At 39.8% G+C, this 18,799-nt stretch overlaps 1 protein-coding gene across 13 annotated transcripts in view; it reads left to right on the top strand.

Annotated features, from left to right (window-relative positions):
• Positions 1 to 18,799, top strand: part of LOC148852879 (uncharacterized protein At5g08430-like) — a 104,339-nt gene that overhangs the window by 74,364 nt on the left and 11,176 nt on the right. For 8 of the 13 annotated variants that reach the window (XR_016099493.1, XM_088946096.1, XM_088946095.1 and 5 more), the window contains 2 exons: positions 1,217 to 1,433; positions 1,526 to 1,573. Coding sequence is in view for 12 of the 13 variants with exons in the window: in XM_088946096.1 (XP_088802222.1) it covers positions 1,217 to 1,433; positions 1,526 to 1,573 (265 nt within the window). In the remaining variant the exon portion in view is untranslated. Of the gene's footprint in view, positions 1 to 1,216; positions 1,434 to 1,525; positions 1,574 to 11,051; positions 11,468 to 18,799 lie in introns of those variants that run through there. The other 5 variants (XM_088946094.1, XM_088946091.1, XM_088946090.1 and 2 more) reach the window with 3 other exon arrangements.

The following is an 18,799-nucleotide window of genomic DNA, read 5'->3' as shown; positions in this document are numbered from 1 at the left end:
GGTGTTGGATGATTTTTTTAATGGATTTTTTATATGTAAATGATTCCTCCTAATCAGGCCAATTAGGGTGCATCCCTGCTATGATACATTGATACCAAGGGTGTCATATTGTGTTGGATACTTGAACTTATAGTTGGGATAAGGTTTAGATGATGATGATTTAGAGTCATTATTTGAGTATCCCTATGGGTTTCTTATTGGGTTGCCTTATCTTTGTAGTTGTAATCATTGTAATTGAAACTCGAGAGTTGAATGAATGGAATAAAAGTTTGTTTTAAAGTTACCTATGGGTAGTAGCATGTTATCTTCTTCTTCTGTCTCTCTCCTTTTTTCTATTTCTCCTAAATGTGAAAACCATACGTTTTCTTCTCTCTCTTTTCTATTTAGATCAGAACCTGTTTCCTTTATGATTCAAATTCTTTAGTTCTCCCTCTGTTTCTCATCACATTCACCCCAGTAAGACTTTCTTGTTCCTGTCCTACTTGTAATTGCTCCACATGCTCAGAATCACTTCTTGTTTGATTCTAGAACTCTAAAAATGTGATACAGATTAAAATCCACCAGCCATCTTGCTTGTTTATAGCCATAGGTTCTTAGAAAATTCAAAAATCACAACTCTGATTTTTCATGAGTTTTTTTCGGGCCAGGCTTGGGCTTTCTCAAAAAAGCCCGAGCCCGACTTGATTATATCTTATATAATAAAAATATATTTTATATAATAGGAATATGTATAATATGTTTGATCTTTGTTCATTTTCTCTTTTTTCAAGTAATAGTGAGATCTTTCATTATTTTTTAGTTTTGAGGTCTTTTAATATAAATAAAACAGTTTTTTATTGAATAAGAAAAGAAAAAGAATCTTTTTCAAAATTTCTGTCTGGGCTCGGTCTCGGGCCTGAATGTATTCTGTTAATACAGACACAAAGCCCAGCCCGTCCTGTGAACGGGTCTAGGCTGAAGTAATAACCCCAGATATAGTTTAAAAAACAGAAATCAGTAACTAATTCTAAAAGTAAGAAAACAGAAAATTATTGTTTGCCATTGTCTACCCTAACTACAAAAGTTTAAACACAGCCTAACTATAATAATACAGGGCAACCTCTAAAGTCTCTGTCCAACATAAATTTGTAAAATGACGAAAGCAACCCTGTTTCCAAAAATACACTTCCTGCTCCTGCATTAGTTATGTTGCCCTTTACATGTTTGGAGTTTTACACTATTTGAATACTTGGAGAGAAGAAAACTTCTTCAGACCCCATCTGAAAGGTTGCGGCTGTTGCAAGAGACTCCTACCATAATTGCAGAAGAAATAGAGCCTGAACCCACTCCCCATGACACTCCTGTTGATGAAAAACAAGGAGAAAATGGTTATCTGAATTCAGTAAGGCTTGGAATCATATCCAGCTTGACTGTGGGAAGAACAGATGCATCAGGTTTTTAAAGTTCATATTTTCATGTTTCTTCTGTGGATTATATGGAAATTCCATTAAGGGATTACTGAAGCTATAAGGTTTTATGGATATAGCAGGTGGTCGTGCTGTGTTTCTGAAGTCAGAAGAGAGAAAAACTGAAGGTACAGCATTCCCATCTAGTAAATTACTCAAGTTATCATCTTGGTGGCTTTTATCATGATCAAATATCCTCATAGAGATCTTAATTAAAAGTGAACAATTACATAAAAATAGAAGGTAAAATTTCAACTTAAACTCCCTAATTAGGATCTCTTACTTATGTGATAAATTACTTTAGTTTCATTTTAGTGCAATAGCATTTATCATGATCAAAGTTCCTCATAGAGATCTGATGAATTATATCAAAACAAAATGTGAAATTTCAACTATAATTTCCTAATTAGGCTCTCTCATTTATTTTTTCATGCTATATGGTGTCATTTAGATATAACAGTAGGTTTTCAGTTCTGGTCTTCAGTCAATACAAACTCTAAATATTCATACCTTGCATATTGAGAGTATTGATACTTTGAACCATGGTTACTACTTTTAACAGAAGGAAACAGAAGGACAACGTGTCAGATGCGGAATTGACATTAAAAATTGAAGTGTCTGACACAATACAGCTCCCTAAAACTGTTAGATCATAGCTTTTTATTTATTTTCTATATCACATTCTTCTAGAATGGGATTCCACCTTTTGTACATCAGCATATATTTACTTATTGAATACAAACAAATATTTCTTATAGCCCGAGACTTTACTCTAGGTGGAGAGGTACACTCGCTCTAAAATGTATTCAATTAAATACACATAATGGGTGAACCAAACCTTACCCTCCATTCCATAGTTTGAAATAGTCAAAGATGCAAAACTAAAAGTAACATATAAAACAGCAAAAGAAGGTTTGGTGTGGGGGCATATCATACCCCAAGAGTACATTCACGGAAGAACACAACGACTCTAAAGTACTATTTCAGGAGAAAATGACTTAGCCTACATTTGGTATTCCTTATTTGAAGGATTTATCTCCCTTTTGCAGTTCAAATGCCCTTATAAACAATGAGTTTTTACTGTAAAAAGGAGATAAGTACTTAAAATAAGGAATGCCAAATGCTGCCTTTTTCAACCAAGTATATCACATTTCTCAGAAGCTTTGAGCTAGATTTGAAGAAATTATTTATTTGAGTAGAAAGCTTGTTGAATTAAAAAAATATATATGAAATAAAAAGAGTTTCTTGAAAAAAGAAGGAAGAGAGAAGGAGAAGAAGAGAAGAAGAGAAGATGAAAAGAAAGGAGAGCAATAATCTGGCCGCCCCCTTCACTTATTATTTATACTAAAAATAATATAGTACAAAGACAACTATGCCTTATAGGGCGGCAAGACATAAAACAGCACATATAAGACAAAAACATAATAAAATTTGGACTCACATAACTACTATGGTCCCCACTTCCTATTTAACAACTAACATAAAACATCTACTCATAAAAAACATCGTAAAACTGATTAATCTTCAACACTCCCCCTCAAGTTGGGAGTAAATGTCACACATTCCCAACTTGCGTAGATCATGTTCAAGCTTGTTCTTTGCCAACCCTTTAGTGAGAACATCAGTCAGCTACAACTCTGAAGAGACATAAGGCAAACAGACTTCTCCGGTTGTTACCCTCTCTTATAAAGTGTCTATCAACTTCAATATGTTTTGTCCTATCATGCTGAATTGGATTGTGGGCAATATTGATTGCAGCTTGATTGTCACAATATAATATCATAGGTTCCTCTGTTTTCACCCCAATCTCAATCAAAAGAGATCTAACCCAAAGAAGTTCTGAGACACCATGAGCCATGGATCTATACTCGGCCTCTGCACTTGACCTTGCCACAACCGCTTGCTTCTTACTCTTTCTGGAGATCAAGTTTCCACCTACAAAGGTACACACTCCTGATGTAGATCTCCTGTCATCTAAGCATCCTGCCCAGTCTGCATCTGTATAGGACTCTAGCTTCAAATTCTCATGATTTGAGAAAAGAATGCCTCTACCAGGGTGCTTTTTAGATATGGAAGTATCCTCTCAATAACTTCCCAATGCTGAACCCGAGGTGTATGCATGTATTGACTCACAACACTAACAGCATAAGAAATATCTGGTCGTGTCATTCACAAATACAACAGTCGGCCCACCATTCTTTGATATCTCAACACATCCTTTACCAACTCACCATCCACACCATTAATTATGTGATTTGGATCAATAGGAGTGTCTACTGGTTTGGTCCCCAGCTTCCCAGTCTCCCGTAATAGGTCAAGTACATACTTCCTCTGTGAAATGAAGATCCCATGCTTGGATCTTGCAACTTCAATCCCCAAGAAGTATTTGAGCTCACCAAGATCTTTGATCTCAAATTCTTGCTACAATGATATTTTGAGATCATCAATCTCCTTCAGATCATTTCCTATCACCACTATATCATCCACATACACAGCCAAAATTAGCAATAGAGCATCTCTCTTCTTCACAAAGAGAGTGTGATCAGACTGTGTCTATGTGTATCCAAAACGGATGAGTGCCCCTCTGAACCTGTCAAACCAAACCCTAGGTGACTGTTTCAGTCCATATAGAGATTTTCTGAGTCTGCACACCTTTCCCTTACCAACATTCTCATAAAAGCCTATTGGAATGTCCATATATACCTCCCCCTATAAATCACCATTGAGGAAGGCATTTTTGACATCAAGCTGGAACAAAGGCCATGAATAGGTGGCTGCTAGAGATAAAAGGATACGAACTAAACTCATCTTAGCTACTGGTGCAAAGGTTTCCAGTTAATCAATATCATAGGTCTGAGTATACTCTTTTGCTACCAACCTTGCCTTGTATTTCTCTATCTTGCCATCAGCCCTATACTTCATTGTGAATACCCATCTACATTTGACTGTCTCCTTGTCTGGGGGAGATCAACTATTTCCCAAGTTTGGTTTTTAACCAAAGCATCCATCTCATCTTGCATGGCTGTTTTCCACTCAAGTTTGGGGAGAGCCTCAGTAACATTCTCAGGTATAGACACAAAATCCAGAGAAAAAGGAAAAGCACAGTAGGAGGGTGATAAGGCACTATAGGAAAGATGGTGTGAAATGCAATGGGCTATACACTTTCTATTCCCCTTACGAAGTGCAATGGGAAGATCAAGGTCAGTGGGATCAGCTGCAACAATGGTGTTAGGGATAGGAACATTATCATCAGAAAACATAATAGGCTCAGGCTCAAGAGGAATACTTGGAACTGTTTCTGCCAAATCTGGAGTTTCAGAAGGACTGATAGAGAGTGGTGTGGGTTGAGGATGTGTTGAGTCAACCATCATCTGTCAGTTGATATTTCTATGAGGCTGCCCGTAGTGGCTCAGGTAATGAAACTAAAGGTGCAGGTGCTGGCTGAACTAATGAAGGCACCAAAGAAATAGGAAGAGGAACAAATTGTGAGTTCTCCCCAAAACTCCCCCTCTGAGGAGAACCACTAGAGAAGGTGGATTTAAAGAAGGTAACATCCATTGTGACAAATCTACTCCTCGACACTGGGTCATAACAGCAATACCCCTTTTGGTTCTGAGCATACCCAAGAAAAGCACATTTCTTGGCTTTAGGATCTAATTTCTTGCGATGAGAGCCAAGAATGTGAACAAAGGAAACACACCCAAAAACCCTCAGAGGTATATGAAATATCTCCCCATCTGGAAAAAGTAGATTAAATGGCACCTTAAACCCCAAAGTCCGTGAAGGAACACGATTAATCAAATGCACGGCTATAAGAACTGCATCTCCCCAGAACTGCACAGGAACTGAAGAACACACCATAAGACTCCTTGCCACCTCCACAATGTGTCTGTTTTTTCTCTCAACAACTCCATTCTGTTGTAGTGTATATGCACAACTGCTCTGATGAATTATCCCATGTTCTAGGAGATACGTGGTTAGGTCCTTCTTAAAGTACTCTCTGGCATTATCTGATCTAAAAACCTTAGTTCTCACTCCAAATAGTGTGAGAACCATCTAGTGGAACTGTCATACCAAGTTAGGAACCTCGTCACGTGATTTCATCAAATATATCCAAGAATATCGTGTATAATCATCCACGAACAAGAGAAAGTAACGGAATCCTCCCATGGAAGGGATATGATATGGCCCTCATACATCAGTGTGAACAATATTAAAAGCAAAAGTACTTCTTTTATTACTTGGTTTAAAAGGCTGTCTACAATGCTTTCCTAACTGACAACTCTCACACTCCAAAGTAGATAACTGAACAGACTCGAACAACTCTGGGAAAAAACATTTCAAAGGACTAAAAGAAAGGTGTCCCAAGCGATTGTGCCAGAGCATAATCTGGTTCACTGACTCTGACCAACTACTGTTGTTGCTGCTAACATGATAGCCCTGATGTCTCGGAATCTCATCAAGAAGGTAGACTCCATTCACCGCACGACCACTCCCAATCATCTTCTTTGACTCCAGATCCTACAAAACACAATTACTAGGAAGAAAGGTAACGGAACAATTGAAATTCTTTATCAAAGAACTAACAGACAGTAGGTTGGTAGGAAGTCTAGGGACATGTAAAACAGAAGACAGAGTTATACCATTGCTCACTCTAACTGTCCCTTTCCCAGCAATGGGAATATGTGAACCATATACTGTAGAGACTCTGTCTCTACCAGAACACAACTGATAGGAACTAAAAAGGGTAGGGGCATTAGTCATGTGCTCAAATGCTCTTGAGTCTATAATCCAGGGAGGTCCCTCCTTACCTGAAGTGGATGCAAGATTTGCAGTTGCATATGAACTACCTGTATGTGCAAAGGAAGATGTGTAGCTGGCTCCTGCATTCCGCTGTCCATCTGGAAGGCTAGTGCTAGGTGAATCTTTCTTACTCCTAAGCTATCCAAACCTCTCCAATTCTGTCCTCATTGCTGCTACTGCAATGGATTCCCAATCAGTTTGGGAAAAAGGGACCGAAGAGTCTCCTATAATGGCTATATTTGCATTTCCCTTATTGTTCCTTATTTGGGCAAGCATAAGATTTGGATGAAACTTCCAGCAAGTGTTCCTAGTATGCTTAGGCTTCTTGCAATAATCACACACCAAGTCCTTCTTATTTTCCCTTATAGTTCCACTACTCCCCCTGTCTCCATTTGGCTTAAATTTTGTTGTACCAACCATAGCCGACTGGTCAATCCTAGGCTGTCTCAGCATTATATTCCTCCTACTCTCCTCTCCAGAGACAAAGGCATAGGCTTGAGAGATGGTGACACCCTCCTTAGAAAGAATATGCTACCTAGGAATGTCGAATTCAAGGTTCAGCACTGGCAAGAACTCAAAAACCCTATTCCTCTCTACCAGTTTGTGATAGGTTGCTGCATCATTTACACTTTCCCATACCACAGTTTCTAAATGATCTATGTTGCATTGAAGTCTTTGTATGTATGAGTATTCGGCTGATAAGAGTTCTTATTAGCCTATACTTAAGTTTTAGTTGTCTTGTACTGGGCCTATGTTAATGGGCCTAATCCTATTTAATGTTTTAAGTTGTCTGGGTGTCCCATCACTAGTCAGGGGCATTCCAGTAACTTCTTGTATCATTGTACTTCATCATAATATAAATAATAGTATTGTCAACTGAGTAGTACAGTTCGACATTCACTGCATTTTAGAGTTTCTCTTCTCTCCTTTGCTACTTCAAGTATAGCTCCTAAGATTACAATCTATTTCCTGCCATAGGGTTTTCAGCATGGAGAAATACATAGCAAGAGATTTTTCTCCCTGTTTCATACTTTCCCATACCACAGTTTTTGAGAGTAGGTTTCAGTCACTCCATCCCAAATCTCCTTAACAGTATTAGCCCATATGAATTTTTTTGCAATATGAGGTAACATAGAATTACACAACCAGGACATTACCATGTAATTCTCCTACACCCATTGGGAAGAGTCTATATCAGGTTTCTTCTCCTCCCCAATGAGATACCCTAATTTTCCATGGGCACCAATAGCCATCTTAGCTGATTGTGACCACTCCAAATAATTTGTACCATCAAGTTTTACTATAGCAATGATCCCAGACCTAAAAATATCACTGCTACCTCCAACACCCAGTCCCACAGTACCGGTAGATTTTATCTCGGTATTCCAACTCTCCATCTTACTTCAAACAGTTCAACAGTAAGAAAAAATAGATTGGAAACCTTCCAAAAACAATTTAATATCACACACACAGAAACAAACCCTTTCAGAAGAAGAAAACCCTAGCGGAGGAGAAATCTCTCTCCTCCCCACGCCTCCCAACAGAGAGAAGAGTGAATCGATCACTCCAGGAGGCTCAAAAAAATCCAGAAACCAAACCGCACTCTTCAGAAACTCAAAAGAAAGCTAACAATACATGGCCGCCCAAGGTCAGATCAAAAACAAAGAGTCCAACTTTTTTGGAACTCTTCCCCGTACTCCAGTTCTTCCTGATTTTGGTGCTGAACAATAGACCACCTTCTTGATGACTAGATCCCACCAAAAATTCCAAGAACTGAGCAATCTACAGTAGATCGATCAGCCCTTTATTACTTCATGCAGTTGGTTGATCTAAGACTGCATGAGAATGCTTCTAGAAACCCTAGCCGCCGCTCTGATACCAAGTAGAAAGCTTGCTGAATTAAAAAAATATGAAATAAAAGGAGTTTCTTGAAGAAGGAAGAGAGAAGGAGAAGAAGAGAAGTTGAAAAGAAAGGAGAGCAATAAACTGACCTCCCCCTTCACTTATTATTTATACTGAAAATAATAGAGCAGTACAAAGACAACTATGCCCTTATAGGGCGGAAATACATAAAACAACATATATAAGACAAAAACATAATAAAATTTGGACTCACATAACTACTGTGGTCCCCACTTCCTATTTAACAACTAACATAAAACATCTACTCATAAAAAATATCATAAAACTGATTAATCTTCAACAATTTGCAAGTTTGCATTCCCTGAGTTCATTCACACTTGCCTCAGGTTGTTCTCTAATGAGTGGTGCCACTTTATGGGCATTATTTGACCTTTTGTATTTTATACTAATCAAGGTTTTAGATGTAATTTTCATTATTATAAAATTTAATGAAGAGGGCCAAACCTGATTTAGATGGCCTTATAGTGAAACATCTTTTTCTTCTTCTTTTAGTAAAACTTATAAACACAATTAATCATCAAAGTCACCCACAAGTGGGTATTAGAGTGAGTATGTGATCAGCAGTTGGTTTTTATGCACCTGTCAAGCTGTTGACATCATTGCTCCTGATGCATCAGCAGACCATATGGTTAGCCTTAACCTTAGAACATTGAAACCCTAGAATCTGGTCAAGTATGATGTTGGATAGATTTTGGTGTAAGTTTAATCTTGTTTTGAAGCTGCAAGGTATTTTTAGGTTTTTCTGAGGAAATGGAAAACAACAGACATGGAAGTGATTGAAAAAAAAAAACAGATTTCAGTTGCATGATGTTTCTTAATCTTCTAGTGTTGGTCTTATATTGATAGGGTAAGGGATAAAGTTTCAGTGTTGCATCTTCCAACTGATATTTGTCAGATCTTGTTCAAGGGTTTTAGTGTCTGGGTTGAGTTAGATAAGATCTCCACAACATGGTTCACAATTTCGAAATTGATGAAGATTAAAAGTCTCAATTCTTGTTAGAGCTGATGACCTAAACTCAGGTGAGGGCCTAAGTGGATGCCCCCATCTATGGACTTTGATGCTCAAGTCAGTGAATGCTGAGTTGTCCGATGTGATAAGGGATGCGAGAGCCATAATCACAGTGTGATAGCTTACCTTTATATAGGGCTTGTGACTTGGCCAGAACGTGGCATGGAGGGCAAGCTAGGCGGCCAGTCATAGTGGGCACGTCTTGGTAGCTGATGGCGGCACATTTGTTGTTCTCGAGGCACATCCACATTTCACGGGCATCTAATATCTACTTCCCTATGAAGTGAGAGCATTGCCTGGTGGCCCCGTGTTCACATAAGGTATAGGTTGGCCCTTCTGTGGTGACGGAGATGAGCGGGAGCTTGTCCTACATGTCAGAGATGCATTGAGGTCAGAAGTTTTAATCAGGTTGGAGGTAGCCTGGGATGGATGGACTAGGTTGAAAGCACATACCCGAATCCATTCTAGATCGGAGGTTGGTTGTTATCGGACTTTTTGGGTTGAGCTGTTAATGATGTTCCGAACTGCTATCTAAGTACAGGTCTGCCACATGTGATGAGGTTACGTAAAGCGTTCATGTTGCCATGTGTCAAGATGTAGTTGGAGGGGAAATCGCCCCTTATCAATTCTCCCTCACTTTTGAGCTTGAGGTGAACAGCTCAGTCAATGATAATTCTTGTCAAATGCTTTGGTGGTGGGTTTTGCTCAAATTCTTGCAAGTTCGATACGTTGGTTTGAAACCGTTTGATTGATCCTGTCACCATACATGCGGACTTCACGTGAAAAATTAACTACTACGGACGCCAGAAAACATGCTAAACTAAATCCATACCTTTGAAGGCGAACCATCGTAACTCTCCCTGCTGTTGGATCAAATGGATCTAAGTCGTTGATGATCCACCAGTCTTGCCTATAAATGGTAGGATTAGGGGGTCCATTTCTCACATGTCCATTGTGGAGTTGCCTAGTAGCGAGGTCAGAGAGCTCGGTGCATGGTTGAGGAGTCTGTGCAGAGCCAGGTCGGTCGAGTCATTTTAGATCCCCCAGGTGAGCCTCCTTCCCTTCCTTAAATTTCATCCAATATGTCTAGTTCTTCTGAGTTCTTAGAGGGAGATGAGCAGGTTGGAGCTTAGATCAGGGAAGATATGTCCTCAGTCCAGGAGCGTCAAGGTTCTCATAAAGGGGCCTCGGTTTTGAGGAAGAAGTCCATGTTTGGCCCAACTCGGTTAACATTTGTCGATCTCTAGCTAATTAGGGAGTGGTACCATGACCCTGACAACTTTAGGTTTATCCTTCGTAACGGGCCATAGGTTCCCCTTCACCCTTTCATGTCCAAGGTGTTGGAACTACTATGACGTCACCGGTCACCCTAGGTCAGCTCCATTTGAACTCAGTAAGGTTTTGATAGGCACCATCTCGGTGTTCCATCAGTTCAACTTCCCCCTGAACATAAAAACCTTCGCGGGGGGGTAGGGGGGTAGGGGGTTTAATCTTCTAGATAAAGCACTTGGCCAATGAGGAAGTTTTTTTTTTTTTTTTTACTTGTACCGGTCTCAACGCAAGCTATTTGATTGTCTTCCTTCCAAGGTACCAGCCTGGAAGGACAGTTCTTTTATATTGCGACTGAAGGAGGATGACCCTTTACCTCATAGTGGATTGTAGTTGTTGCCAACCTGGGTGAAGAAACCCTAATCTTGGCTAAGAAAGAATTGGTTAAGGACCTGGTCAGCAAGAAATTACAGGTCAGGGATTATTTAATCGAGGAACTACTAGTTTGGCTGGTCTAAGTCTCTTTGGTAGGTCACTTTCCATACTTAATATTTTTTATTCATTATGGGCTAACCTCAGACTATGTGATTTGCCTTTTGTAGGAGAATTGTCAAACGGGAATGTGGATGCCGTTGGAGTTTTTTCTGCAGTCCAAAAGCAAATGAATCTCATGAAGTCCGGGACATCTTGAACAAAAGGATAAAAAGAACTGCATTTTGTTTTCTCTAAGACCCCTTCTAAAGCCAAAGTTCTAATCCAAACTAAGCAAATAAGGAAGCCAAAATTTATAGATAGGTTCTAGCCTATAACTTTACAAGTAATACAACAAAGGGAATCGTTCTTTAAGGGTGGCATTACCCCACAAGAGATCTTCCCAAAACAGAAAATGGGGCCTGATTTGTTCTTTAAGGTGCTAAGGTGAGGCTAAGTGATGGGGCACTTTGTCACCTAGTCGCCTAGGCAATGGAGTTTTTTTTTTTAGTAAGAATCATATATCCTAGAGTAGTTTCCTATATTCCATAGCAACTAGTAACCATTATTTCCTTAATGATTATCATTATTTTCATAAGAAAAGTATAAACATCATGTTAAGGTATATTTTAAAATTATACAACATAGGGACTCAACCCCTATTTTAAGTTCTTCCCTATCGGCTCAGGTTTTGAAGTCTTTGAGAGTTCAGTACAGTATTTAGCAATGTGTGTGTTGATTAAACCCTAGCAAATAAGATTTTAGTTAAAAAAATAATGTCTATTTTAAAATTATAATCTCAAAGAATTAAGAATATAGAATTATTTCATGGCACCTTGTACAAGCCTGCTTGGCAATTGGGTAGGGCGACCCTCCACGGGTGCCATGTTATCTAGGCATCGCCTAGGCAAGCGCCTAGTCGTCTCCTTACAACCATGGCACCATGAATAGTCAAGATAACCTTATGCCAAAGTCTATCCCTTTCCAAACGTAACCTCCAAAGCCACTTTCGAAGAAAAGTTGTATTCCTAAGAAGTAGATTACCTAATCCCTAACCACCTTGCTCTACACACCATTTCCCATTTGACCAAATGGTCTTTCCTTTTATATAGGGATTAAGAATCTAAGACCCTAACATGGACGTGTTTGGTCTTGCCTCTACAAGCTTGGTTGGGGGTCCAGGGGCAGAGCTCCCTGAAGGGATGGGAGATCCATCATATGGATGGTCGAACCCTACAGGAAGGTTGGGCGAAATTTTAAAAATTTCTTTTCTCCCATCTGGGAATCACATTCCCTAATTTAGAAAACTGCATTTTCAATGTTCGTTCTTGAATCCAAAACTGGACCAGATCTGAAACCAAAAGGGAGGAGAGGGATATACCTAATACGAAGTAACAATAACTCCCAATGAAGGTGTTCACGCCCAAAGAGAAGACCAAAACCCACATCTACTAAAGATGACACAATGTGTGGTGAAACAGGACCAGTAGGACAGCTCTTTAGTAAGAACTGAAATTCTTCAACAATAATGAAATAAGGGCTGGTGAGCATGACTTAGTTTGTTTCTTCAGCCAAGAAACAATATCAATAACCATTCTTGATCAGATCCACAAGTGGAGATCGAATTGGGTAGGGATGGCAAGAACAGGAGAGAACTCTGCTGATTGTTGTGTATAAAACTGAGGAATTCACCCCCTATTTATAGTCTTCATTGGATCAGCCTCCTAATCTAATTAGGAGAGAGTTTCTTGTTCCAAATCTGATATTTGGATCTGGACTCTTAAATGGATAAGACTTATCTTATCCTTCAGCTAATCCTAATCAAATTATAAATCAAATCTTGCCCCTTTTAGTTAACTAACTTAAGCCCAGTTCGAATTGGGTTTTAGGCCCATAAAGCTTATGTGCTCACTTACTCCTTAACTTGCTACCCAGTTGGCTCTCTTTGTATGGCGTGGGACCCTTACATCGATCTACACATCAGCCACATGGGTTCAGCGCAGCCTTTGTTACAAGGCCTTGCCTAATTCACTGTAGGAGACAGTGAACCCCTAAGTCCATCACCATGGGTTCTTAATGGACCCAACATTTACACTAATGGTTCTTGGATCCAGCCACCTTATGAAAACCCAAGAACTGTGGGCAGATACAAGATTAGCCTATCAGGTATTACCCTCAATGGTCTTACACTTAACCTCTCAGCCCATAATGATCAAACACTGCCCGACAAGAGAGGACCTCTCCCTCGGTTGCAAGGTACAGTGTTGCATTCTCTACTCACATGGATCCCGCGAATTAAAATCTTTTGCAAACATTTTGAAACCATAATATATATATATATATGTATATCTCTACATAAATATATTTTTCCAAAACAAATTTCAATGTTTGAAATCAACTGCTAGCAGTTTAGGTTTCCATAAAGAGAGTGCATTCCCCGATCATTCACTTTGTTCGACAAAGGGGCTGATCCTGTCACTATGATCACCCACTCAGGTGAATTGTCAGACTGTCCCAACATACCCAGGTTTTGACCCCCTTTAAGGATCTCACTGATTGACATATCAAATATAGTCCAATCCGACACGTAGTGCAGTACCATAATCGATTCTAGGGGTCAGGTGTAACATTCCAGTTTTGCCCATCAATCTCCAAGGTCCAGGGCAATACCGGAATTTGGTCCGGTTCAGGGTTTCAAGAAAACCCACACTGCATGTACCTCAAGTCTCACCTAGCAGCTGAGACAAGCCACCCCAACCAACTTGACAGCACATCAGTGTCAGCCTTGGTAGGATAAATCTCCCCAAATCTATCCAACGGTTGCAAAGATTCTAAACTAACAGAGTCTCATAAGTGTCCTGTTTAAGGGTATTACATAGAAACACACCACAATGACATGAATCAATTATGTACTTTATTCATTTACAATAAATGTCAAAAGATACATCAATCCGATTGGAGCTAAGGGCATAACTGTCTAACAGCTCCCACCTGCACTTAGGTCCAATCGGGTACAAGACGGAGTTCCACACTTTCCACATGTTTCTCAAACACTTTCTTTGTTAGTGGCTTAGTCAATGGGTCTGCTACATTTTAACATCAATCTCCCGTAGATCCAGTGTTGTCACACAACAGTGGAATGGGTGATGTGTTGAATTCCAAATTCTAGAATGAACATCTTCATTCATTAGGCAGCCTCACTTACAGCAATGTGCTCGGCTTGGATTGTGAAATCTGCTATGGAACCTTGTTTGCTGCTTTTCCAGCTAAATGCACAGGCCCCCATCGTAAAGATGTACTCAGATATAGACTTTCTATCATCTGGATCTGACTGGAAATCGGCATCAGTATACCCTTGGATTTGTAGTGAATACCATCGAATACTAGACAAAACTCTTTTATCCTTCGAAGGTATTTCAGTATGTTCTTCACAGCTGTCCAGTGTTCCTGTCCTGGGTTAGACTGGTATCTACTTACCACACTCACTGCCTGAGCAATGTCAGGATGAGTGCACAACATGGCATACATGATGATCCCTATGGCTGAGGCATAGGGAATCTCCTTCATGCCCTCAATCTCCTCGGAATCTTATGAGACATTCCCTTGGAGAGAGTGACTTCGTGCCTGAAAGGAACATTTCCTTTTTTGGAGTTCTCCATACTGTCTCTTAACAATCTTGTCAATGCAAGTAGACTGGGATAATCCAATTATCTTCTTCGATCTATCTCTTTAGAGTCGAAATCCCAAAATATAGGTGGCTTATCCAAGATCTTTCATGGAGAATTGTTGTGAAAGCCACACTTTCACCGTAGTTAACATTCCTACATCATTCCCAATGAGTAGAATGTCATCTCCATACAGAACCAATAACGTAACCTTATCCCCACTAGTTTTCCTGTAAACACAAGGTTCATCCGAATTTAGCTCAAAGTCAAATTGTTTGACAGTAGAGTCAAACCAAATGTTCCAACTCCCAGTAGAGTCAAACCATATGGATCGGTTAAGTTTGCATACCATGTGTTCCTGACCTACAACAATGAATCCTTGCGGTTGCTGCATATCTATCTTCAGTAAGATCTCCATTTAGGAGCACGATTTTGACATCCATTTGCCAAATCTCGTAGTCATGGTATGCTGCTACAGCTAGCAGGATCCTAATGGATTTAAGCATGGCCACGGGCGAAAAGGCTTCTTCTTAGTCGATTCCCTCTTTCTAAGTGTACCCCAGAGGGTGGGTCTACAAGAGTCCAGACCTTGTTGGTCTCCATCGAGTCCATCTCGGCTTTCATGGCATTTACCCACTTCAGGGAACCTATGTCCAACATAGCTTCCACATAAGTCGTGGGATCCTCACTTGTCGTGGTTTCCACCAAGTAACTTTCTTGGTCATATCCGTAACGAACTAGAGGCCCGGATACCCGGGTAGATCTTCTAGGTTGAGTATCTGGAGTTTGTGGGACATCTACCACTACTCCTGGGCTCTCCTCATCAAGAACAACTTCTTGCTGAAGATTCTCCAATATGTAATCTTCTTCTAAGAAACAAACATTTCAACTGCAAAACACCTTTTGTTCTTTCGGGTCATAGAATAGGTAACCTATAGAGCCTTTGGGGTAATCTACAAACAGGCAATGGCTGGTCTTAGATTCCAATTTGTCTACACTTGTTCTTTTAACGTGTGTAGGACAACCCCAAATCTTCAAGTGTCTCACACTTGGTTTCTTACCGGTCCAAAGCTCATAGAGAGTCTTCGGAACGGATTTGGTTGAAACCCGGTTCAGTACGTAAATCGTAGTCTCCAATGCGTATCCCCAAAAGGATGTAGGTAGTTCTGAGTGGATGAGAAGTGATCAGACCATATCCAATAGGATCTGGTTCCTCTTCTCTGACACACCGTTTAACTATGTTGTAGCGGGAGGGGTTAATTGTGATACTACCCATTGTCCTTTAAGTAGTCTTTGAATTCGTTAGAGAGATACTCACCACCTCGATCTGATCGAAGGGCTTTAATTTCTCTCCTTGATTGTTTCTTTTCTTGTCTAAACTCATTGAACTTTTCAAATGATTCAGACTTATGTCTCATTAAGTACACGTAACCATACCAAGAATTATCATCGGTAAAGGTTATGAAATAAACGTGCTAATTACGTGTCCAAATATTTAGGGGACCACATACATCAGTATGTATCAGGTCAAGTGTGCCTATAGATCTTTCAGGCTTACCGTTAAATGATCATTTCGTCATCTTACCCTGAAGGCATGGTTCACAGGTTAGAAGATCTTCTACAGTTAGAAAATTCAAATGACAATCCTTTACCAACCTTGTGATACGATCTATGTTATGTGGCCAAGTCGGTAATGCCACAGGCATGTGGGACTAACTGTATCACAGATTCTTTTCTTGGGGTTTATTTCCGATGTAGTTTCGATAATGTTGTTTTCCAAAGAGGGATGGAGAACATAGAAACCATTCTCAAGTTCCCCATATGCTAGGAATTTGTTATTTCGTTTAATAGTAATCACATTACTAAACGAAATAGAATAACCATCCATGCACAACTTCGAGGCATAAATCAAATTTCTTCTTAAATTAGGTATGAAAAGACAATCTTTTAGTACAATAATCTCTTCTCTGAAAACTAATTCTAAGTGCCTATGACCATAGCTGCAACAGTTGCAGAAGTCCCCAAGTAAAGTGTCACTTCTCCATCACTCAGTCTTCTTATCTTGAACCCCTGCAATGAGTTACACGCATGAGTCGAAGCCCCATAATCATTACACTAGGAAGCAAAAGTAACCAACAGAATGGTCTCTATGATGAAAGAATCGAACATACCTTGTTTCTTAGTCTCCAGGTATTGAGGATAATTCTTCTTCCAGTGGCCGGTCTGCTTGCAGAAGTGACAAGCATCCGATGCCTTGTCTTTCTTTTGCTTTTTGGTTTTGCTACCCTTCTTCTAAGCCTTCCTTTTAACCTTCCGCTTTTTCTTGCCCGATTTGCCACCTTCAACAAGCATGGCTATCGGCTTATCCTCCTTAATCAGTTCTTTAGCTCTCTGCAGCATATTGTCGAGTTCCTGAAGGCTAATGTTTAACTTATTCATGTTGTAATTCATGATAAACTGATGGAATGACAGAGGTAAGGAATTGAGGACAACATCAATTTTGGTGTCATGATCTAGCCCTGACCCGAGAGCCTCCAATTCATTGATATAACCCATCATCTTCAGACAATGGTCATGAACCTATTGGTTTTCGGTCATCTGTGTGGTCATAAACAATTTTAAGACATTTTGTCAAGTAGAATGATTATGCTCTTCATGCATAGTCTTCAGACTATCCAAGATATCTTTGGACACTTCGATCTTATCGAATTGTCACTATATCGGATTGTCTAAAGAGGCTATAATATAACACCAGGCAAGAGAATTTTTCTCTTCCCATTCTTGATACTCTCTCCTTTGGGCCTCAGAAGCCCTGTCACCTGGACGATCTAGAGCAGGGTTCCTAGCAATTTTGTCCAATTTCTCGAACGTCAGAACCAGCATATGGTTTCGGAACCAGTCAGCATAATTAGGGCCCTTGAGTTTGTTATCATCCAACAACTTGGTGAAGTTTTCGTTTGCCATTTCTGGGAAAGGCAAAGCAGATTTACAAGTCCACAACCTAAATTGATTCATGTCATCACATAGAAAGGGCTTTTAATCTATATTCCATTTCCATTTTGGGCATCTCTGAGATTTCCTCCAATCTCAGTGATGGAGACTGTTGTATCTCTGGAAATGTGGGAAACCACATGGGGTGCATGGAACCAACTGTTTCAACTACAAAACTCCACCACCTTCTATGAAGGATCTCATCCACTCATCTTATGAGCTATCCCTTTGGCCTCTGTCAGACAAGGTTTATAACCATTTTTGGTTAGACCTTTCTGTCCAATAAGTGCTTACCCATCATGTTCGTGAACAGCAAGGTACTGTGAGAGAGTCTTCCATTTTAGGATAGGCCCCTCCCACGTCGATCTAGGATGCCGCTATCATCTAATGAAGCAATCCAACCAAGTGCATTAGTAAATGGATAGCCCAATTTTATGGTGCATCTCCACCCACCAATACAGCCAACCTTCATACTAATGATGGAAGGCCTTTAGAGAATTAATCATATGAAATTCCCTATCACATGCACTTATATTTACTGGAGGGAACAAAAATGATAACTCCCTTGATCTGGTTTAGGTCAAACCTATAGAGAAGATGGGCCGAATGGCCCATAGGCTGTTACTGTATATTATCTTTATGTTCTTCTCTGTAATGGGCCTTATTCTGGGCCCATACTCTTCTATGTTCTTTTTTTGTAATTTCTTGTCCAACTAAGGACCTCTCTTGTAATTATTAAAAGATTAACTTAATAAAACAGTATTAGAGTGTTAGAGGGAGGTTAAGTTCGAACTCCTCATCCTCTAACCCTTCTTGCCGCAGTTCTTTTTCTCTCCCTTCTTGCACAGTCCCTACTTCTAGGACTGTTTTTCAACTAAACCAAAGTGTCTCTCATTGACTTTCATAAAGCCAGATTCAAAGTGGGCCCAAAACTGCTAGGGTTCCGGGGTGTTCCTCTTGGGGTGAAACTGAAGTGGGTCCCACTGAGAATGGAGATCATTCAATGATCTTAAGGGCACCATGGCAATGATGTGCATTCAGCCATGTTGTTCGAAAGAGCCACTATCGAATTAACATGGGCCAAGCACTTATGGCCCATGTACGCAGCACATCACATCACATACATCATATGCATGAAATCTGTAATTGATCCAATCAATTAAATAACTGTAAAACCCATAATTAAAATTTAAAAACCTTTTCAGCCCATTTAAAGCCCATAA

This window comes from Nelumbo lutea, chromosome 5 (assembly GCF_056320005.1).
Source record: "Nelumbo lutea isolate HS-2025 chromosome 5, American lotus-T2T, whole genome shotgun sequence".
NCBI lineage: Eukaryota > Viridiplantae > Streptophyta > Magnoliopsida > Proteales > Nelumbonaceae > Nelumbo > Nelumbo lutea.
This window is presented reverse-complemented; position numbering and strand designations above follow the sequence as displayed.